General features: G+C 43.1%; 2 protein-coding genes and 1 long non-coding RNA gene across 3 annotated transcripts in view; all 3 read left to right on the top strand.

The window, feature by feature from the left end:
- The window catches only part of fig4a (FIG4 phosphoinositide 5-phosphatase a), a 30,552-nt gene extending 17,870 nt beyond the window's left edge, over positions 1-12,682 (top strand). Inside the window, exons 15-24 of the mRNA XM_019873798.1 lie at positions 187-335; positions 972-1,138; positions 2,570-2,708; positions 3,945-4,003; positions 4,211-4,358; positions 4,431-4,514; positions 5,302-5,500; positions 8,050-8,135; positions 10,492-10,569; positions 12,310-12,682. Of these exons, the coding sequence (XP_019729357.1) occupies positions 187-335; positions 972-1,138; positions 2,570-2,708; positions 3,945-4,003; positions 4,211-4,358; positions 4,431-4,514; positions 5,302-5,500; positions 8,050-8,135; positions 10,492-10,569; positions 12,310-12,487 (1,287 nt within the window). The 3' untranslated portion in view covers positions 12,488-12,682. The remainder of the gene's footprint in view (positions 1-186; positions 336-971; positions 1,139-2,569; positions 2,709-3,944; positions 4,004-4,210; positions 4,359-4,430; positions 4,515-5,301; positions 5,501-8,049; positions 8,136-10,491; positions 10,570-12,309) is intronic.
- Positions 12,683-13,043: 361 nt separating this feature from the next.
- LOC109518086 (uncharacterized) lies at positions 13,044-15,122 on the top strand. The gene is made up of 3 exons (XR_002168658.1): positions 13,044-13,189; positions 13,761-13,930; positions 14,778-15,122. It is a non-coding gene; the product is annotated as an uncharacterized LOC109518086 (long non-coding RNA).
- Positions 15,123-17,451: 2,329 nt separating this feature from the next.
- Positions 17,452-21,702, top strand: gpr6 (G protein-coupled receptor 6). The gene is made up of 2 exons (XM_019873691.1): positions 17,452-17,805; positions 19,954-21,702. The coding sequence occupies exons 1-2, from the start codon at positions 17,660-17,662 to the stop codon at positions 20,966-20,968; spliced, it is 1,161 nt and encodes a 386-aa protein (XP_019729250.1). The 5' UTR covers positions 17,452-17,659; the 3' UTR covers positions 20,969-21,702.
- Positions 21,703-23,331: the final 1,629 nt, after the last annotated feature.

Genomic DNA, 23,331 nt, shown 5'->3' with positions numbered 1-23,331 from the left:
ACACACACACACAGACACACACACATTTAAACACCATTCGAGCACTACTGTGTTGTTTTTCCGCTCAGATATTTTGTGTATTTTCATGAAATGCCTTAGCCTTATTCTCACCTCTTTTCCTTTAAGTGGATTTATTTGATCAATTTGAAAGCCAAAATCCCGTTTTTCACGTGCCATCCATCCCAGACCGGTGTGCTCAGGACCAACTGTGTGGATTGTCTGGACCGAACCAACACGGCCCAGTTCATGGTGGGCAAGTGTGCACTTGCCTATCAACTCTACGCACTGGGAATGATTGACAAGCCCAAGCTCCAGTTTGACACTGACTGTGTGAGGTAATGCTCCTTCCGTCCAATCAGTATCTTATAACAAATAAATGGCCACAACAGGTACAGTTCTGTTTGTCAATATGTGTCTGGAAAGACCTTGCTAATTCAGGCTTTTTCTGTGAATAAACCTTCGCAAATTAGAAGCAGAAAAATTATGCACAGCGGCCTTAATCACATAATCTATAACCCGATCCACTCAAATTTCCCCTAAAGTAGCACAAGTTTGTTTTGCTTCTTTTCACCAGTTGTCCTCAGACGTGAACCCTGAATAAACTGTTTTGTTTTGTTTTTCTCACGAGCTATGCAGACACTCTGAAAATGTCTCTTCCCTTTGGATAGTCTTCTGGTGTGGCCCCTTTAGAGCACCTTGATTTTTTTTTTTTTTTTTTTGCTGTTGGCCATGCGTCCAACCTCTGAGTGAGCATAGGCATCCCAAATAATGACACCCTCCCACCGTACTTCATAAATGGGATAACGTTTTGATTTTGATCATGTGCTTTGCATTTTTTTCTCCTCACATAGCAGTTTATGTTTCTTCCAAACAACTAACTCAAATTTTTTTTTTTTTGTCCGTCCGCACAAATAGTAGACAGAAATGAGCTTTTCAAACCAAAGACAGCTCCTCCTTTTGTGCTTTTTCAGGTTGTTTGAGGAGCTGTACGAGGACCACGGCGACACGCTTTCGCTGCAGTACGGCGGCTCGCAGCTGGTGCACCGGGTCAAGACCTACCGAAAGATTGCGCCATGGACTCAGCACTCCAAGGACATCATGCAGACGCTGTCGCGCTACTACAGCAACGCTTTCTCAGGTGTGTGTTCCGAGGAGAGACACAAGGCCGCTGGCACTTGCATTGTAATGCAAATGAAGTGATCTATGAGCAAATTTCCACGAAAAAAAAGTTATTTCCAGCCTTGCCGAGCCGTGTCATAAAGAAAAGGCTTTTTAGATGCCTTTTAAAAGATATCCCTGCTCCACAACATCCCCCCCGCCCTGCTTGGAAACCATTACATTACATTATGTCGACTGAATGTCATGCATATTCTGAAGTTAAGTAACTCATCCGCACGTGATATTGATATGACCCGGCAGCGCTAAGTGCAAATCCTTAAACTCATTTGAAAGCCTTCCTTTTCCATCATGAATGGCACTGTCATTTCTCAGATAGATTGTGTCTACGTAAATGCGTACAAGTGATTCAGTAGCGGTTCCTAAAAATCGTAGAAGCCAAGATGATGATGATGATGCGCTACTTGACACGCCGAGATCCCCCCTCTCTCTCTCGTCGTCAGCTCTATTTTAAAGCGGATGGTGATTGGGAGCACAGAAGGGAATGAAACTTCTTTTCAGAGCGCAAATGTCAAGGGCTAAAGGTTTGCGTTGTGCCCTTTTTTAAGCGGGGCGCTGTCATTTTTCAGACGTTTACTTGTGATTGCATTTTGATGGCTTCCAGTATCAGGCTGAGCTTCGGCCACATTTGTTAGTCACAGCCATGGAATATTCGACAGGCTCTGGGACACTTTTTAGTGAGTGTCAAGGGTCTGCAAGCTAACATTTTCAGAATTATTTATTTATTTTTTTTTAAATCAAATTTTGGATTATATTTTTATGATACAGATTTTTTTTTTCTCTGAAAATAAATGAATCTAGGGAGGAAAAGGTTGGTAGTAACCAAATCAAACAGTTGGTAGAATGATTTGGTAATATTGCGAGTAGAAATATTGTGAGAGTAGTACGTGAGGTGAGGTTTTTTTTTTTTTTAAGGGGGGGAAGCTATATTTGTATGTAAATATACACCTTATATAAAATTATGTATTTGGTAATTTCATAGCTCATCTTGCAATATCATTCTTGAGTTCTTTCTTATTCTTGTAAAATCAAAATTTTCGCCGAAATATTCTTTATTCTCAAGTTCAGTCACAATCGTGTCTCTGGTTCTGAATATTATTATTTTATTATTATGAAGTTATTTTATTCACATAAAATGCTTCCGTTACAATTTTTGTACAATGTCAATTCTTAGAATATTCATTTTTGGTTGTGTAAAATTATAACTTCTTTTTCATGATATATTTTGTTATTCTCCTGATACAACTTTATTCTGAAGGTTTTAACTCCAGTAATATTTTTTAATTACCAGACTTTCCTCATATTGCTCTTCATTCTTTTTTGGAATCTCATTTTATATACTTGATGTTTTTTTTTTTTTTTTGCTGGACCCTGTCCCGGATGTGCTTTCCAGATGCGGATAGACAGGACGCCATCAACTTGTTTCTCCAAGTGTACCAGCCGGCAGAGAGCAGGCCACACCTGTGGGACCTGCCTACAGACTTCTACCTGCATCAGAAGAGCACGATGGCCCTCCCCATGGATAGACGCAGGTACCCAAAACGTCAAAAATAAATAATTAAAATCAATTAGCACCGGTCATGTGTTTGCAAAGCCATCCATGGTACCCTTCAGGACAGCAGACGGCCAAGTATTCAGGAAGCGATTAGTATTCTTGATTTGATTTTAGTCTGGCTATTTGTATGTTTCTTTTGTACATGTTTAATATTTGAATTATACATAATTTTTATATGGGGAAAAGAGTAATATCACAAGAGGAAAAATACTACAGTCAACCTTGGTTTTGTTACGATTCTGTTTTTGCCCAAATTTTTGAGTGCCAAAGTTCTGTCCCAGTTTTTGTACATCAAAAAAGAAAAAAAACATTCATTTCTTGGAATCATTGTGCGTTCATCTCAAAAAGGGTTCTGTAAAAAGGGTTCAAGAGAGGGCAAGGATTATTTTACAAAGCAAGCTTTTATTAAGAACTCAGCTGCTCGGCAACACTTGTTGCCAAGCATTTTTTTTTTTTTAAATGCGAAAGTTGCTTCGGTTTTTGTGTGATTTTATCTTTCTGGAATAGAGCAGAGGTTCCTCAAGAAAAAATTTTTTGAAAAGACGAGTGAATAGTCCTCGTAAAAAGTACATTTTAAAGTTGGATTAAAAAAAATTTATTTACTATTTACTACAAAAAAAAGAAAAAATATATATATAAATAGTAAAGTGTGTGTGTGTGTGTGTGTGTGTGTGTGTGTGTGTGTGTGTGTGTGTGTGTGTGTGTGTGTGTGTGCAAAATATTTTTTTTCTTTGTAAATAGAAAAACTAGGACAAGTCCCAATTCCATGATGACTTTTCTGTCTTTTGCTTTGTGCGCTTAGTCTAGCTTGATCCAAAATGTTTTGTTTGCATGCAGTTATCTTTGTGCTGACACAAAAGTAGACCTAGTTTCCCGCTACTGGCCAGTTCATTTGTCCACAATGGGCCGAGGTGGCTCAGCCTTTATTCCCCGAAATTAACTTGGTCGCATCTGAATTCATTCACTCACACACACACACACACACACACACACACACACACACACACACACACACAAAGGTCATCATCGTACTCAGTGAATTCACTCCAATTGGTCACACAAAATAAAATGAACGATGCACAAGGGAGTTGCGCGTGTTCCCTCCGTGTTCCAGCAAGGACCAGTTTTGTTATGTAGGTTACCGTCAGTGTTGCCCCCAGAGTACGAGCCGCTTGACATTTCAGCATTTGTGTGTTTATTCTTTCTTTCGCAGCTACACGTTGTGGTGGTCAGAGGGAGTCTTGTCTTACCTGCCTATCGCCTTTGATGAAGGTAACAGCGATATGTGCTTTACAGGATAATTTTGCGCAAGTCAAGGAAATTCTGGGGGAGTCAAATTGGAAAAATTCGATGAATGAAAAAGTTATCACAAGAATTCAACTCACAAAATAGTGAAAATGAAGTTGTGATTTTAGAGAGAATAATTTGGAATGCTGCGTGAAAGGTCATAATTGTGCAAGAAATCCATTTGGTTGGCAGTTCCATGTGACGAAACCATGAAGAAGTTGTCAGTGAAGCGAGCGAACCGCTTCGAGGAGAGCATCGACATCTACACGGAGTTCTTCAGACCCTACGAGCTCACCTCCTTCGACGACACCTTCTGCAAAGCCATGACCAACTCGGCCCGGTGCGACGTCATCTATTGCTGTCTGTGGTGCCGACGCTAACCGCTGCTTTGCTAACCTGTCCCTCGTTACAGGGAGTTCATGCCCAAAACGGTGGGAGTGGATCCCAGCCCGTTCACCGTCCGCAAACCAGAGGAGACAGCCAAATCCGTGCTGGGGTGAGTCTCTGCATCCATACTTAGAATAGTGAAAGTACATTTTTGACACCACCCTCAAAAAGGTTGAGAGTTGCCTATATATGCCACGGGATGACAGCAAAACACAACTTTTGAACTCACGTCAACATAGTTGCTTGGTACCAAGATTCCACAATATTCAGAAACAGAAAATGTTATTGATCATATGGGCAATTCAATTGAAGATTGGCATTTATCGATCCGATACCTGACAAGATGATGGCAAAGCGCAAATTTTGTTGAAATGAAGCACCGCAGCTTAACGTCAACATAGTTCCTTGGCACCAAGATGCCACAAGATGATGGCAAAGCATGACTTTGCTGAAAATGAAGCTCCTCAACTCACTTTTACCATAATACCTGTGCGATATACCTTGAAACAGGTAATCTTTGATGAAGGATAGGGGAAAAAAACTCAACTCTCATGGGTGAACTTTTATGAGTGCCGACTGGGTTTGCATCCAAAACTCACCCAAAAAAAATCTCGGTTTCCCGTTAGGCGTGATGGATGGATCTCTCTTCCTAATCTCTTTTGAATAACGGTGAGACAACCTCCTTTGAAAAATGACTCCCAAGTGTTAATCAACTATGATACGCCAGCAGTTTTCAGTCTCGTGACCGGCTGATTAATTTGACTAACCGCTGCTGTGCAACTCTGTCGACGTTTTACAGATGAACCTGTTTTTTTTTTTTTTTTTTTAATCCACCTTAAGGGAACTTTAAAATCCCCCCAAAACGTGATAAAATGCGTATTTGCGGTTTCCCGTAGCAACAAGAGCAGCAAGGACGAGACACTGGTGCAAAGGAAGACGGCGGCCAGCGCGCCCCCTCCGCCCAGCGAGGAGGCCATTTCCAGCTCTTCGGAGGACGACTCCGAGGAAGACCGCGATGACGACGCCTCTGTCTCGCAGCGCTCCACCCCGGTCAAACTTTGGACCGATTCCGGAGAGTGCAGTCATGCTCAAGAGGTGGGACAAACACACACCAAAAAAAACAGTTTCATGACTCACTAAAAGTTAACTCATTCACTCCCAAAGACGTTTTTATACGTCTTTTCAGACTTGGTCTAGAATTGGCTGGTACTGAATGAATAGAGATTGGCTTCTAACCTTTAGCACGGATGCTACTGCTAACACAACTTGCCAGGTGTCCTTGCTAGCCCAAAAATGTTATAGATAGCTAATTTCATGATCAAAAACAACTACAGCCTGACACAAAAGTGCAGTTGAGCATCTGTGCACATATTGTGGGTCAAGAATTCCTTTTACTTCCTTTTTGATTCTCAGAAGAAGCTTTTATGACCGCAGCAGTGTGCATTTCACGGCCCAGTGGACTACTACTACTCGTGCTTTGACATCCGCAGTTGACCCACATTGTCGGTAGTAGGTAAAGTGGAACCCACCAGGAAGTCCTCTAAGCTGGTCCTTCCCGCAGTGTGCCGCTCACGTTCTTCGAAATGGCAGCCAAAGACTGAAATTGTCAACCTGTGGCTTCACTGTCGCCTCGTGCGTAGACGAGAAGGTGTCAAGTGTCGCCCACCGTGAGCTGAAGTGAAGGCTTTATTATTGTGTGGTCCTGCTCATAGAAAAGGAATGTTTTCCTTCAGATTCCCTTTTATGGGCTTTCCCTTATGAAAAATAAAACCAATTTTCCTTGAAGTGGTCAGCTCCCAAAGACAGGTTCACTTTGCAGCATGATATTCCATGATTTTTCCTGACGATTAGACCCACAAAAAAGTCTGAAGAATCCCTGTCAATTCAGGATCACTTAGGGAGAAAATAACTAAAAATGTGAATCAGCGTTGCGTAAAACAAGTCAGGCATTTTAGTTTTCAGTAGCCATTTTGAGGGGAAATATAAAAAAATCAGCCCCCAAAGCCAGTTTCACAAAGCAACATAAGCTTCGCTAGGCATGTCCATCACTGGTCGGCTCACAAAAAAAGTCTGAAGATACCATGCCTGAAAATGACACAGGTCCTCATCTGCCTTGTTATTTTCAAATGACTACAATAGGCTCATTAAAAAAAAAAAAAAACATCAAAAGTTCAGCCCACGTCCCCAAAGGTTTTTCACTTAGCCACATGAAATTTGGTTGCCGTTTCAGTCATGAGGAGACCCTAAAAAATTTCCATCCCTTGTTTTTTTTTTTTTTTTTTTTTAATGAGTTTGAACAAGCATAAAAAAAATTCTGCTCTCATCACCAGTTTTGCTTACCAAAATGAAATTCGGGATGTCTATTGCATTCGGGATGTCTATTGCGTAAACCCCACAAAAAAAGCCCAAAGAACTAATATATGAGCAGACTTAGAAAGTTGACCATTTTGCTGTAAAGATGCCATTTTAGTGCCATTTTAGGGGCGGATAAAAATCATTGAATGCATTTTAATAAGCAGGTTTATCTTATTCTTAATTAATGTATTTATGATAAATCAACCATGGACCAATTTGAATGATTTTGGTCTTTACTTCTGGAGTGAAATGCTTTGTATTGTGACTCCATTTGTCTCCTTTCCATTGATAAGCCACCTCCCCCTTCAGCTTTTTCATGAATATTTGGTTTTGGGCCCTCACGTGTTGGCTGCACCTCCAACCCGCTGTCCCTTCCCACACCGGCGCTCACGTGGCTCTCATGTCACCCCCCTCTGCCCCCCCGCCCCCCCTCCACAATGGTGTGAAGTACCTAATGCTGTTGAAATATTTAACCGTCAGATCATTACTGTGTTTGCCTTGTAATTACACATTTCATATTCCTCTTCGGCACCAGCCATACATGAGCTCGTATGTCCGCTGTCGTGTGTTTGGAGGATTGCGTGTGTGCGTGCGCGCGTGTGTTCACAGCTGTAGTTCGCTGGACTCCTTCCGAGAACACTCTCCTCCGCTCGCAGCGTCGATCAATACAAATATAGTAAAAATTGAAGGCATTACATTAAGCATTTTTCGCTGCCGTGGCAGGAAAACAGTCTGGAAGAATAATAGCACGGGGTGACGGCTTTAGGAGTGCTCTCGCCTTGGCGCTATTACATAACCAGACTTCTTGGTCCCGAGACATTTATGGAGGCGTTGTTCAAAATCGGGGAGTCAAAAGGCTGCGGAGTTTTCAGACGGAACACACTTTGACCATTTGTGCGGATTTTTGAAGGAGAAAAAAAAAAAAAAAAAGCTAATGCTGCTGCCATCATAAAACATTCTGCATTTTTACATTCGGAACTGTCATATAAGTTTGAAATAAGATGACTGCTCCGAGTAAACAAGGTCAGTGTGTGAATTTGTAAAAAAATGCCGAACTATATATATATATATATATATAAATTTTTTAAAAATGGCAGTCGATTAATCTGCAATACAGATTAATCAGTTATACCGATTAATCGACTGCAACCTGTGAAACTGCGACCCTCCCTTCTCCCGCCCTGTTGTGTTGAAAGCAGTGTTGCCAGATGCACGATGGGATTGTGGGAGAACCCGTCCAGTATGACGTCTGCAAGTTCCCTTAGTCAAGTCTGTCCCCCCTTTTTCAGGAGGGCCAGCAGCAGGCCTTCAGGGAGCCCTACGGACTCACTCTGGCCGAGTTCCCTGCTGAGCAAGACCTGCTCATCTATAACCGGTAGGTCGGATGCGGCCCCTCATTTCCGTCAACAATCAAAAAAAAGTATCGCCTCGTATAGCCTATTATTTACCCTTTCATGCACCCCTGTAACCCGATAACATGATCAGCCGTCCACTGTAGTGACCGCCGTCCCTCAAAGGGTGAAGTAGACCAAATTGCCCCTTATAGAATGCAGCAGCCGAGGTGAGAAGTGATGCCAAAGTGGCTGGCCAAGTATAGAATGGCTCGCTCACAAAATGAGCCAAATAAGTGGAAATGTAATTGGCTGTTTGATGTCACACCTGATGAGTAGGCTGACATTTACAACCAATTGCAAAGTGCATTTTCCATAACAGGCGGCCAGGTGGAACAGTGGTTAGTGCGTCGACCTCACAGTGCAGAGGTTGTGGGTTCGATCCCGGCTCCAACCTTTCTGTGTGGAGTTTGCATGTTCTCCCCGGGCCTGTGTGGGTTTGCTCCGGGTACTCCGGTTTCCTCCCACATTCCAAAAACATGCATGGCAGGCTGATTGAACACTCAAAATTGTCCCTCGGTGTGAGTGTGAGCGTGGATGGTTGTTCGTCTTTGTGTGCCCTGTGATTGGCTTGCAACCGGTTCAGGGTGTCCCCCGCCTACTGCCTGAAGACAGCTGGGATAGGCTCCAGCACCCCCCACGACCCTTGTGAGGATAAAGCGGATCGGAAAATGGATGGATGGATAGATTTTCCATATATCGCCTCCAAAACATTTTTTTCCAAGGTTTCGTCTTGGCTACATTTCGTTCTTTGGAATGGCCTTCCACCCCCCCCGCCACCTCTATTATTTCTCATGAACAAAATAAATTGTGTTTGACTTGAGAGTTTCTGCTGTTAGTTAGCAAGAACATAAGGTACTGTGAGTTCTCGGTAATAGGAAAAGGACGCCACAGGCTCCATTGCCAGGTGCGCCATCTGAGCCACTTCATAGAGAAAACTAACAATTATTTTCGCCGGCGGTTGTACGTGAGAAAAGAACACGCATGTTTTGGCCCTCGGCTCACTTGTGTTTCTTTGACTGTATCTGCCTGGCATGCTTTTTATGTGTCAAGTTGAAATCCAGGATGTTTTGTTCTGCCCCGTTTCCGAAAAATATTTCCTTTAATTCTTTTTTTGTAATGATTATTATCATTGACAAACATGCCTGGGGGTTGCCGACAGCGGTGTTAATAACAAGCAGCTCCCGGGACATTGTCATCTCTACCCTGCCTCATCTCTACACTTCGCTTTTGTCCACTTGGGGTGTGTGCGTTTGTGTGTGTGCGTGTGTGTGTGTGTGTGTGTGTGTGTGTGTGTGTGTGTGTGTGTGTGTTTGCTTCACGAACGACACCGTGTGTTCCGCGGACATGATCTCGCTGATATTTGGGAATTCAATTTGCAAAAAAAAGAGAAAAGTGGCCTTGTTTGGTGATGTGTCCATATGCCACATGAACAGTTTTTGTTTTTTTTTAATGGATGAAGTGCTGCTTCCCTGAGTGAAAATGCTTTTATTGTTTTATTGCATTTATTGACATTCTGGCCAACTTCATTTGAGCTTTTCAACTCAACTCAGTTTTATTTCTCAAGCGAATTAAACAAGCAGCAGAATCTTGAAGCCGAATAGAGTTATATGCTTCCTCTTAAGCGTTCCACTTAAAAAGTGAGCAGGAGCATTTTGGGTCAATTGAGGACTGGCTGACCCCCAAAATAAATTGCATTCCGGTCATCTAGCCGAGAAATGATCATTCTACCGTATGTTTGTTTCTTGTAATGCCTTCGCATGTGGGAAAGGAGCCCCACCTCCAACAGGCCCCGCCTCTTTATGGCACATCTTATCCACACTGCATTTTCCTATAAATTTTCCGCCTCCAATGATTTTTTTTTCATGTTTTAATAAGCATATGGGAGAGGTAAAACTATTTTTGGAGGGGGGGGGATAAATATATATATAATTTTTGTTTTAATTTTTTTTTTGTCATTGTATTATATCGGCTCTATCCAATTGATGATGCGTCTGGACAGCATCTCCTGCGGTCAATGGGACTTGACTGTATTTCCCCAAAGTTTTTCTCGTGACAAATGTGGCACCTATCCCGCACTGCACTGGCGCGTAATGAGAATTAAAGCGCATTCATTATGAAGTGTCGCGTTTGGACCGCTTCCAAGCACGTTAGCTCGGCTAATCAATACATTAATATTAAAAATCCCGAGCAGGAGCCAGAAGGGATCTCGCAATTTTTGTGTGCGTGCGTTAGGAAGTCTTCTGGAAGATCCGGCATGACACGTTTGGACATAAGAAATTTTCGTTTGTTTGATTTTTTTTTTTTCTTTTTAATCGATTTGTGACTATGTTTTGACAGGTTTGCGCAGCTGGGCGAAAGTCATCAGTGGCGAGCGGCGAAGGGTGAGCACCTCCACCTGGCAAACATCATCTGCTTGTGAGTAAAACGTGAGCGGTGGGAAAACACAAAAAAACGGCCGGGTATTAATCCTGGCTCACGTGCGCCGTGTCTGGTCCATCTCCCTATGGTGCTGAGCTATTATTAAAAAAAAAAAAAAAAAGAAAACACAATTCAAGCCGAGCAAGGTCGCTCATCGCTAAGTGCTGTCCGAGAGACGTCTCCAGCTGCGAGACGTTTTATCTGCAAGTCTTTGGTCAACCACTTTTGTTGTCCCTGCTGTTTGGCCTCGCGATTCACCCTGTGGCTCAACGCTGCTCGTGCCCCCCCCCCAAAAAAAAAATCCCCAAAAAACACGTGGCCTGTAAAGTGCGAACACTTTGCTGCCTTTGTCATTTTGTCACAGTGACAAAATGACCGTTTTACATCACATCACATGGCACACGTTTACGCGTTCGCTTTGGTAATGCCGCAAAGGCCACACAGCTTTGGAGTCGAAGAGGCTGGTTACGTTGATGGTGAGAGAGGAGAAATGTCAACACGTTGCAGGTTGGAAACAGTTCATGGATTTATTGGAAACGATCACAAATGAAACATTTGCAATCCGTTTTAAACATTTCATGAAATGCCTTTTTGATTTTATTTCGTTTGCAGGGTGGTTCAGTATGACGAAATGAATATGATTGAAATGAGAATCTTCCACACCCACATTTCACTTCCCCCACCCCACTCCTTTTTTTTTCTTTTTTACACCTCACCTACAAATGAACCGCCCATCTTTCTTTTTTTAGTTAAGATGTGTTTCCGTCCCTCTCCCATTCAATCTGTCTCTCCCCTGTGTGTGTGTGTGTGTGTGTGTGTGTGTAAATGTGGCGCCCATGCTCCCTCACAGGTGGGTGTGTGTTATACAACAGACTCTCTTATAGCACCCAAAACGTGTTGTCACTCGTGGAGCTCCCATCCGTCCATAGAGGAGAAAGAAGCATCTGAGGGCGGGGGGGGGTCGTGATTTCGTCATAGATTGCACAGTTGCGCTCACAAGCGTTGTCTCCGATGGCGTCGCGGGTATTTTTGTTTCTCCAATGGTTCAAAATAGATCAAAATAGACTCAAGTTGAATTTAAAATGTTGCTTTAAAAAAACAAAAACAATTCAACTGGATTTCATTGTAACCCATGTGTTACAATTTCTACAATTTTTGTAGATTTTTGCGTATTGTCATCTTTAAATCAAAGACAAAGCATAAAAATTGTGTGATATGAAATATTCCAATTCATGTTTTATTTATATAGATTTATATTTATGTTTTGGTCATAGCACAATACCGCTTTTATTGTCCATAGAGGGCAAAAATACAAAGAAAAAAATAAGAACGATATGTGTATGTATAGCACTGATGCCACTGAACATGTCGAGTGGTTGAAAGTAAAATAAATATTCAGGAATAATACTTTTACAATTTTTGTAAAATTGTATGTTGCGTTATATAAACTTATTTACATCGACTGCAGCATTTAATGCAGCAAAATGAATGAAAAGTACTGTTGCTCTTTTTTTTTGTTTACTCGGAAATTACAATCAATAACAATAACCTCAAAAATTAAAACGAAAGTCGAACCTCAACTATTTTAAGGAAATGAAAGCTAAATATTACATATCTTCATTTTTAATTGATGAATATTTATGGACCTGACTGCAAGTCGAACCCTTCATTTTTGGCCAGTGTTATTTCTGCTCCCATTTTGTGATGCCTTCTCTGCCGTGTGTGTCTCCCCCGAAGAGAGCCAGTGTCCCGCTTCCCCGAGGACAGCGCGTATGCGGTGTCGCCGCCGCAAGTGGACGGCGGCAGCCAAGACGTCTTCGAGAGCCACGTGATGGCGGCCCGGGGTCAAGTGAGGCCCCTGTGCCGCGAGGACATTTTGATGTATAGGGAGTACGTCAGGAACAGATACATGTGACGCACGCTCAGGGCAGCAAGATTTATTTATTATTATTTTTTTTTTTCTTCATCTACTTCTTCCTATGGATGATGTTGCCGCTGTTGTTTTTTTTTTTTAGGATTATTTTAAAACTCCATGTCATATTTTTTAAGACAGAGCTGTCTTTTAAGGTGCTTTCATTTTTAATAAATGTAATAAAAAATACAAATGATAGCTCTCTGCAGCAACTGTCCCAGCTCTGAAGCCGTAAAATTTCAAATTGGATTCTTTCCCCATTCTAATGAATGAGAATGCCATGAATCCATTACATTGCAAAAAAAAAAATTAAAAATGTCTACAATACAATTAGTACTCGACAATGCTGGACAAAAACATGTAAGAACAATTTAATTGAATGTAAACATTTTTTTTTTTTTGTTTTTTGCTTCTGTTCAATTGATATTGTGCTGCTACTTTGGGTGTGTGCGGCCGTGCATGTTTTTGGAATGTGCGAGGAAACCAGAGTACCCATGCAAAACCCACGGGGAGAACATGCAAACTCCCCACAGGAAGGCCGCAGTCGGGACCAAACCCTTTACCCCTGCACTGTGAGGCGGACACACTAACCAATCGCCCACCGGGCCGCCCAGTATGATACAGACGTACAAATTTCCATGGCGGCTCCTCAGTAATCTGCAGGAATGTTCCTCGTTCTTAGCAGAGGATAAAGCATCTATGCCTGTGAGTATTGTTCGATTGCCTGTCGACATATTTTGTTGTGTGATTTGTGTTGAAAAGTTCATTGCTCAAGTTTTAGAACACCAACCACACCGATACTTTTTGTTAGCCCATCGATGGCGTTTCCTATTACATGTTAGCGTTAAGCTAGCTAACCCAAAGCAAAGTTAAGTGGTTGTTTTAAATATATAATGTGTAATTTTCTCCCTGAGTTAAGATGAATTGACGGAAAATTTTGCTCACAAATTAAAGAAGAAAAAAAAAATTGCCGAATGACAGGTCGTATCTAGAAAAACTCATATGTCAGGTCGTTCGTATCTCAAAGCCGCACCGTATTCTTGCTTTGACATAACAACATCAATCCATGGACCTGTCATGAACATAATTTATCGCTAGGTCCCGAGCAATATGGATCTTTTTGTTTTTTTTGAGGCAGATGCAGATTCTTATCTATCTATCTATCTGTCTGTCTATCTATCTATCTATATACTGTATATATAATCATTTCACATTTTCAAAACTCTCCCTTTTCCCCTCTTGTCTGAACTGCCACGCTTGCAATTGTTCCTTTCAGATGTCAAGAGAATGGCCGAAAGAAAGGCACATGCTGGCCGAGCGGCACTCGCTGCCTCTGAGCCTCGTGAGCCTGGGCAACGGAGGATGAGGGGAGGGGCCGGCGGCGGCGGCGGCGGCATGTGACCGCCGAGGATGGGCTGCTTTTCCTCATTCCTAAACGAAGGACAAGTAAGGAAAAAAAAAACTAGTTGGAATGACTGCAATCCAGCTGTGCCTTCAGATAGCAGTGATCTGACTTAGACAACTCCGACTACTACCCATTAATTAAAACCATAAAACAAATTTACCCTCTGCTATCTTAATGCTACCATGCGATGCAGGACATGCTAGCGAATGGCATCTGTGTGGCAGTGTTCAAATCCTTTTAGGAAGGGATGTTTGTACACACATGTAGACAGACAATATCACAATACTCACAGGCATGTATTCTTTATCCTCTGCGCTGACTATTAATGCAGCTTACTGTGAAGCTGCGACTATCTTCATCTCTCTCTGTATTAGCCGCTATTGCCCCTCTTTGGCAGAGTCGCACATGCCCGAAGGAGCTGCAATGAAATCCTCATCAGTATTTATTTTATTTTTTTGTGGATATGCATATTTGTTTTTGTTTTGGGGTTGTGTTCTTGTGTGTCTGTTTTTGTTTGCAGCCGTGTGTTGGTTTGCCTTTCGATGTGTACTTGTGTTTATGTCTTTGGGTGTGTGCTACTTTATTTAGTCGTCTTTCATACACAGCTTTCGGTCGTATGCCAGGCCATAATATTAGGTACCCCCACTTGCCTGCGTTGGATTGTTTGCAGCGTCATAAAGACCACAACATGGAGAGTGTGTTTCTAATATTCTGACTCTGGCTAAGCGAGCATAATATTCGGAACAGCTGTCGCGATTAGGCGGCTCAAACCCAGCGAGCACAGCGTTGAGTCAATTCGACTCTTGAAGAGCACTATGGTCTGTTTGGACTGCAGCTTGTTTGTAAAGGACGCCATTTGGCTGGAGCTAATAATAGCTTTCATTGCAGTTGCAGAGTTGTAACTCTACTCGTGCTCGGCTGCCCTCCCCGCCCGGGCGTCGGCCAGCACACCTGCGGAAGGAAACGAGGGTCGGATGCGGCCCTTCATCTAAAAGCTCCGGTGACCTGGGAGTCGGACGCGTGCGTCACGTATTTGGAGTGAGAGATAATCTACCAGCTGTTCGGTGGGCGGGAAGGGAGGGGCGCTGACGCAGGTCTTTCCTGAACTTCGCGACACCTCACCCAGTGCAACTTGAGTTTGGTTTCGACATGTTTGTTTCGTTTAGGGCACACAGAGACTAACAACCATTCGTGTTCACAATCACACCGAGGGACAATTTGGAGTGCCCAATCAACCTGCCATGCATCTTTTTGGAATATGGGAGGAAACCAGAGTACCCGGAGAAAACCCACACATGGCGAAGTGGTAACCAGTTGATCACCGGGCTGCCCGTGTTTTAACATATTATTCTTATTTCTTCCCTTTAGAACTAATTGGGTTTTATTTTTGGGAGGTTGTGGGGCACAGGGGGGGGAGATACTGCTTGTTTCGTAACATAAGATCTCTCAGTATGAAAGCGTACACTGCAAACAAGCAAATACATAAGGAGCAGCAAAAGGTCATGCGGGACCCGTTTGTCAAATTGTGCCACTTTTGTTGTTGTTGTTGTTACATCTGCTCATCAGCGCACACGTGCCGCGAAGCAATCATCTGCTTTTTAACCTCCCTCAATCAGCGCCACTTCTGCTCTGAACGCGCTCCACCGCGACCCCATTTCATGCCACACGTGTTTGCTGCCACTTGTCTTGTGTTATAAAAGATTACATGACTTGACCCTTGTTTCGTCTACGGTGAGGATGCACGTCGACGGGCCAGGCATCAGTCTTCATATTCTCGAGTGCTATTTTTAGAATTAAATAAAGAAATAAATAAAGGGTTGGGGGGACAAGTGGAGCGGGTGAAAGCTAGAACAGATTAATGGCCTCTCCATTCATGTCAATGGGGAAAGATGTTTTGAGTCTTTTAAATAACAAACATAGTTATGGAACGAATTAAACTTGTATCTCAAGGCACCACTGTATTTAACATGACAACAAGAACAAAAACTAAATTAGTCGCACATACCATACATATGAGAACCATTCGCAAGACTGAAAACAAACACAAAAAAAAAATCTCCCAACATCAGGACTTGCTACTCTGATAATATTTCAAAATAATCTACACTTGTTTTCTCAGCCAGGAACTGTCAGATGCTCAGGGCACTGTGAGCAGACGTGACTTGTCTTGCCACTGCTTCTCATTCGCTGAACCAAGCAAATGCTTATCTTTAGTCTGTGTTTTGTGTGTGCGTGTGTCAATGAATCCTCTTTTTGCATTTGCACTCCTCGCAGCAGGTTTCTCACCGCACGTGCCTCACCATCACTAAATGCTCGTCTTTGTATATTTTCACGAGCCTTGAGATTTAATCATCTATTTGGCTTCCTTCATTGTGGCTCCTCTTTAGTGAGTCACTCGGCGCTTCATGTGAGTCGCTCACTCGGTTGTGAGGATGAAACCCACACATGGCTCCCCCACTCCTGTCTGATCCCTCGCCACCCCATCCCTCCTCATCTTCTTCATCCCCCCCACCCCCCCCGCCCTCCCTTACTCAGAGCCAGGCTGGAACAGGTGGCCAAACAGCTGTTGCTAAGAAACCAAAAAGTGGTTACCCTTAGTATTTATATGTTTTCTTCAAGCTGCCTCTTTAGCCGTTCCTTCATTGTGTGTGAATATCTATCGATCTCTCTATCTATCTATCTATCTATCTATCTATCTATCTATCTATCTATCTATCTATCTATCTATCTATCTATCTATCTATCTATCTATCTATCTATCTATCTATCTATCTATCTATCTATCTATCTATCTATCTATCTATCTATCTATCTATCTATCTATCTATCTATCTATCTATCTATCTATCTATCTATCTATCTATCTATCTATCTATCTATCTATCTATCTATCTATCTATCGAGAGAGAGAGATACACTGTATGTCTGCAAAAAGTAAGAATATGACAGCAGTTTACTGAGTCCCTTAACAGTAATTCTTTGTATTTTCATCACTGTATTATATGGGTACTGGCCAAGTTGCACAAACCCAGGCATTGCAATGATTTCAACCTGATGTACAAACCTGTTTGATTCTTTGCATTCTATTTAATTGTGTTATTACTCACTTTAGAGAGCATCATTTTCTTTGGTTAAAAAAAAATGCACATGGGTTTTGTGGGGTGGCTGGAACGAATTAATGGCATCTCCATTTATTTCAGTGGAGTGAGTATCCTTGGCATACAGGTGTTTTGAGCTACAAATGTGGAAATGGAACAACTTCTACTTGAGCTCTCGAATGTCATCAAGTGCACCTCTTAAAGCAGAAGTGTCAAACTCATTTTTGTCGCGGGCCACTTTGGAGTTAAGTCACTCCGAGGGCCGTTAATAAATGTTTAACAATCTCATCGCGTTGTTACTTTGATTACTACTTTTGAGATCACTCCAGTCAACTATTTGTTTGTTGGTTGCTCGATTATTGTTCAAATGAGTGTAAGCAGGGTAACAAAATTATTGGATCATGGAAGTTGATAGACATGATTTGCTTTTGCGGGCCACATAAAATGACATGGCGGGCCAGATGTGGCCCCCGGGCCTTGAGTTTGAAACTAGTGTACTAAAGTGTCCGCCGTGCGTCTCCTCGGGTGACAAACCATCAAATGCCTTCGGAGCGTGGGAACAAAGCCCCGCCCTGCACATTCAGACTCCTCCTTCGTGACGTCACGGCATCTTAAAGCTGTCCCTTGAGGGCGTCCCCCGGCCGCTCTTCGCTCCTCTGCCGTCCTCCGCCAATGGTACTTCACACCGCTTCTGCCTCGGGTGTGCGTCCCACGTGTGGGGAGCACGGCCGCCGCGTCGGCCACCGCCAACGTCCGCCGGTGCCTGCGTGGAAGTGGGGATCGCCGCTTCCCCCGCCAACCTCTGCTCGTCGAGGAAGGTATGCTCCACTTTATTTCTTTTTTTGGGGGGATTGTTTTTTTGCCCCCCCCCCCCCAAGAGTGCATAACTATTGATAATGCTCAAATAGATTGTTGAAAGGAGCTCGAAAACGAGAGGAATAATCACATCGCGTTAACGTATGTTCACTCGGAAAGTTCGAGTGTGATGCCGATTCAGGACCGCGGAGAGCTCCTTAACCGGCACGCAGGCAGCAACTTCAACTGGAGACTTCCAACTTTTCAAAATGCGTTCATATTTCAGCATTGATTTTTTTTTTTTTGTGCTTGAGATAGCAAATGACTGACAATATGTAACACTTTATTTCAGTGGTTCTTAACCTGGGTTCGATCGAACTCGACGGGTTCGGTGAATCGGTCTCGGGGGTTCAACGGAGCCTCGGCCATGTTGGTTAACGTACACCCGTTATGAACAGTCAGATATGACACGCCCGCTTGGCCATCATTGGCTGCGGATGATCACGTGACATTACTTATCCAATCAGTGCTGCGGGAAATTTAGTTCGCTCATTATACAGTCAAACCTCGGTTTTCGTCCATAACCGTTCCAGAAGGCTGTTCGAAAACCAAAATTGTTCGAAAACCGAAACCACGCTCTTTTTAAAATAAAAATGTTTACTGAACACGTCTGCTTACAATGAAAAGCAACACGAAGAAGCGTCACTTCCTCGTCTACCCAGGAAGCGTCACTTCCTCGTGTAAGGAAGGGAGAGGAGTCTAATGGTGCCTTCAAGTGCGCTCAGTTTGTTCGAGAACCGAAATGTGTTCGTCATCTGAGGCATGAAAAACTCGAAATTTTTGGTCGAAAACCGAATTGGACGAAACCGAGACCTTCAAAAACCGAGGTTTGATTGTACTTGGGTCATGTAATTTTATTCACTTTTTTCTGTTTTTAATAAATGTGTTTTTTTAATGTCTTGAATTTGTAAAAGATCTAAATTTTAATTTTCACTAATGAAGGGTTCGGTGAACGTGCATATGAACTGGTTGGGTTCGGTACCTCTTACAAGGTTAAGAACCACTGCTCTATTTGTTTTTATTGAGCTGCCAAAAGAAGTGCATCAGTGTACTTATGTGTATGCAGAGAGCCAAGCTAAAAATATGCATTGTGTGAATGCTGAAAGACAAGTAAAATGCAATTTTTGAGCCTAAAAGTCAAAGTCTGGATATTGCATTCAAATATTTGACGTTTGAGCATCCATATTGATGAAACATGTCACCAAAATGCATTGTGTGAATGCTAAGAGACAAATGTAGTAAAATTGTGTGCACGTCGGAGTCAAGTTTTCAAATAATGACCGTCAAAAATATGCTGGGTGAATGCTGAGACAAACAAAGTATCAATATTGAATCAAAGAAATTGGATGTGATTGCTTGCAAAAAAAAAATCTAAATTGTGTCGAAGCTGAGAGACAAGAATCCATATCTGTGATGTTAAGTGTCAGAATATGTTGAGTAAATACTGGGAGACAATCATCAATATTCATGACGTGTTAAAAATATGCATCTGATTTCTGTGCGACGGGCGCATATTAATTAGTATGACAATGATTTTGCACCATTCTAACTAATGCCATTGTGCATTCAAAATATGCTGGATAATGCGAAGAGACAAATGCATCAATAAGGAGCATGCTGATAAAAAGCGGATCTGAGAAAAGGAGAAACGAAAGGTGATAGGGAAGGAAGGTCTGAAAGGAAAAAAAGACTGGTCTGGAGTGTGGAGTGTCAGGACAGCAGGAAAGTAGTTTTAAATGAAGGAAGAATGCAAAAAAAAAAAAAAAAGGCAGAAAATTGGTTTTAAGCCAGGGAAGGACTGATACAAAACAAAATGTGGGTCCGAGGCAGGGAAGGAAGCAAGGGGGCAAGGAAAGCCGAAGTAAGCAGTTCTGAGGTGAAGACCACAAGGTAAGGAAGGCAGTCAAGTAGTTTTTAAGCAAAGGTGAGAAAGGATGCAAAATTTTCCCAAGTGTGTCTGAGACAATGAAGGGTGGAAGTCCAAAGGTCAGGAAGATCTTATGCAGGTCTGAGGTAGCTTGATTGGGAAAAGTAAAAAGCAGATAAAGCCACAGAGGGAATTCCGCAAGGGTTTGTATTGATCCCCCCTGCGTTGTTTTTTTCTCCCGCAGGAGAAATCACCCGGCGCTTATGAACGACTCGGCCGCGCCGCCGCCGGCGAACGACTCGTCGGCCGGGGCGCAGTTGTGGACGGAGTCAGAGCGCAACGGCACTCTGGCGCTGTCATCAGACGTCCCGCTGGCCTTTGGCGTCAACCCGTGGGACATTATGCTGTGCATGTCGGGCACGGCCATCGCCTGCGAGAACGCCATCGTGGTGGCCATCATCTTCTACACGCCCACGCTCAGGACTCCCATGTTCATGCTGGTCGGCAGCCTGGCCACGGCCGACCTGCTGGCCGGCGTGGGGCTCATCCTCAACTTCGTCTTTCAGTACGTGGTCTCCTCGCAGACCGTCAGTCTGGTGACGGTGGGCTTCCTGGTGGCGTCCTTCGCGGCGTCCATCATCAGCCTGCTTGCCATCACGGTGGACCGCTACCTGTCACTCTACAACGCCCTCACTTACTTCTCGGAGAAGACGCTGCGCTGGACCCACGCCATGCTGCTGGCCACCTGGGGCGCGTCGCTGCTCTTGGGCCTGCTGCCCGTGCTGGGTTGGAACTGCCTGGACGAGCCGGAGACGTGCAGCATCGTGCGGCCGCTGACGCGCGGCAACGTGACGCTGCTGGCCACCGCCTTTTTCGTCATCTTCGCGCTCATGCTGACACTCTACTTTAAGATCTGTAAGATCGTGTGCCGCCACGCCCACCAGATCGCCTTGCAGCAGCATTTCTTCTCCGCCTCGCACTACGTGGCCACCAAGAAGGGCGTGTCCACCCTGGCCATCATCCTGGGGACTTTCGGTGCCAGCTGGCTGCCCTTCGCTGTCTACTGCCTGGTGGGCGAGCGAGAGTATCCATCGGTCTACACGTACGCCACGCTGCTGCCCGCCACCTACAATTCCATGATCAACCCCATCATCTACGCCTACAGGAACGCCGAGATCCAGCGCTCCATTTACTTGCTACTGTGCGGCTGCTTTCGGGCAAACGCCGCCTACCGCTCCAGGTCGCCCAGCGAAGTGTGAGCCGCTCCTACGACGGAGTGGAGAACAAAAAACCGCCGCAGTCATAGACTTATAGACAAGTCATGTTACATCAAACTCACAATATTCGGATATTTCAACGGGAACGTTACGAGCAGAGATGGACATTTTACAAAATTCTGCCAGTCCGTCTTTCGTCATCCATCAGTGGCCTGGGTACCTGTCCGTCATCCTCAGTCCGTCATTTTATTTTTTCAGTTCGAACCAAATTTATCGTCACTCCGTCATGTTATTTTTCTGTCATTCCTCCTGTCGGTAAATTTCAAATCATACGGTGACTAACAAAGACATGAATTGTCAAAACGGATGACTAAGAAATCAAAATGTCCAAGGGAAACAAAAAAAAAAAAAGTCGAATGATGACAAAAATATAACGCTCCCAAGAAGAAAAAAAAAAGTAAACTGTAAACCCAAATCATTCTGGGATTAACTTTGTAACGTCAAAGATTCGTCGCGACATGTGCTTGTTGCAACGCTCCTATTATTTTACACCCCAAATCAGTCTTTATAGAAGGTGCTTTGATTTTTTTATTTTTTTTTACCCAAACATTTTATCGTATTTATTCATTTCAGAGTTCATAACATATTTAATTGAATTTTTTATTTTATTTTATTTTTTTTAAAGGTACATTGTGTGTAAAATGGCAGCCATTGGATATCAGCACTTTAAACTCAACACGAGTTCTGGAGGGAGCGTTGAAAACCATTTTGAACAAGAACAAAAAAAAGACTGAGAAAAAAAAATTCAGACTTCACCTGTGAATGTATTTTCATGGAAAAAAAAATTTGCACTTTATTCAACGTCTTGTTTGTTTTTGTTTCATTTTGAAATGCCAAAGCAGTATCATAACAACCCTTCTTGTGTGGTGTGGTGTGATATTTTTCTATTTTGTATGTTTTGTGTCTTTCACTGTGTTTTCTACTTGGGGGGGAATTTAAAAAAAAAACACAACAAAGAATAAAGTGCTACAAAGGCAAAAAGGCATGCGTGTGGAGCGACTCCTTCTTGTGTCCCTTTCCATCTCACTTTGATTTCCTGCGTGGCTGCCTGTGTTTGACGAAGCTAATGGCACGTTGACGGCGCAAAGTGCTTGTCTGCGAAAAATAGCTTCAATTTCCACGCAGACACATTTCAAGCGTGTTTGCTCTCTCGCTGTGCATGTTTGTGCGCACGTGTCTTTGTCTGAAAACGTGCCGAGGGAACCCGGGTGACCACGTTCAAAATCCCAAAGTTACAGTTTCTTCCCTTGATTTGGACTGTGGTGACATGAACGTATTGTTTGCAGAGTTTCTTATGACATTAACCCTTTCATGCACCCTGATAACACGATAAGCTGTCCACTGTAGTAACCGCTGTACCATCCATCCATCCATTTTCCGATCCGCTTATCCTCACAAGGGTCGCGGGGGTTGCTGGAGCTTATCCTAGCAGCCTTCGGGCAGTAGGCGGGGGACACCCTGAACCGGTTTCCAGGCAATCGCAGGGCACACACACAGAGATGAACAACCATCCACGCTCACACTCACTCTGAGGGACAATTTAGAGTGTTCAATCAGCCTGCCATGCATGTTTTTGGAACGTGGGAGGAAACTGGAGTACCCGGAGAAAACCCACACAGGCCCGGGGAGAACATGCAAAGTCCACACAGGGAAGCCGGAGCTGGAATTGAACCACCGGGCCGCCCCGCTCTACCTGAAAGTGTTAAAATTGCAACGTTCTATGAGAAAAGTTACTAAAGTTGGAATGTTCCATTAACGTAATATTACATGAAAAAGTCAATCTCTTCAATTTGTATTTTTAAAAATGAAAAAGGTTGTGTTAGTATCAGGAGAAAAAAAATACAAATTCAAGTCTTGTTAAAATTGACTTGATTGAAATTGTACTGTTTCGACAGAAAAAAAAACAACGTTAAGTATTATTACAAGATTAAAATGTGAACATTACGAGATTGTTCCGACTGTTCCGAGAAGCTGAAATGTTCCCACATTCAAGCCGTTATGTAAAAAGGTCAAATTTTTCATTGAAAAATGTTGCAATGTTACTGAAAAAAAATGCTCCCAATATTTGTGCAAGTGACCTGTGTAGACATCTAAAATGTCGCATGAACGCCATTTCCGGATTGGCAACGGAAGGAAAAATAAAAAAAGAAATAAATATATCAATACTGTAACATACATGTCCACCACACCAGAAATAACATAATCCCGATACAAATAAATACACACAAAAAAATATATATTACAATAAAATAACTTAAGAGGTATTGCACTGCGGTGACGGGCAGTTCGACACTTTCCCAATAGAATCGACAAAATAAAACTTGGCTCCAATAAACAACTCAAGG

Source organism: Hippocampus comes, unplaced genomic scaffold (genome assembly GCF_001891065.2).
Source record: "Hippocampus comes isolate QL1 unplaced genomic scaffold, H_comes_QL1_v1.1 scaffold126, whole genome shotgun sequence".
Lineage (NCBI taxonomy): Eukaryota > Metazoa > Chordata > Actinopteri > Syngnathiformes > Syngnathidae > Hippocampus > Hippocampus comes.
Note: the sequence above shows the minus strand (reverse complement) of the source record. Positions and strands in the feature narration are given on the sequence as shown.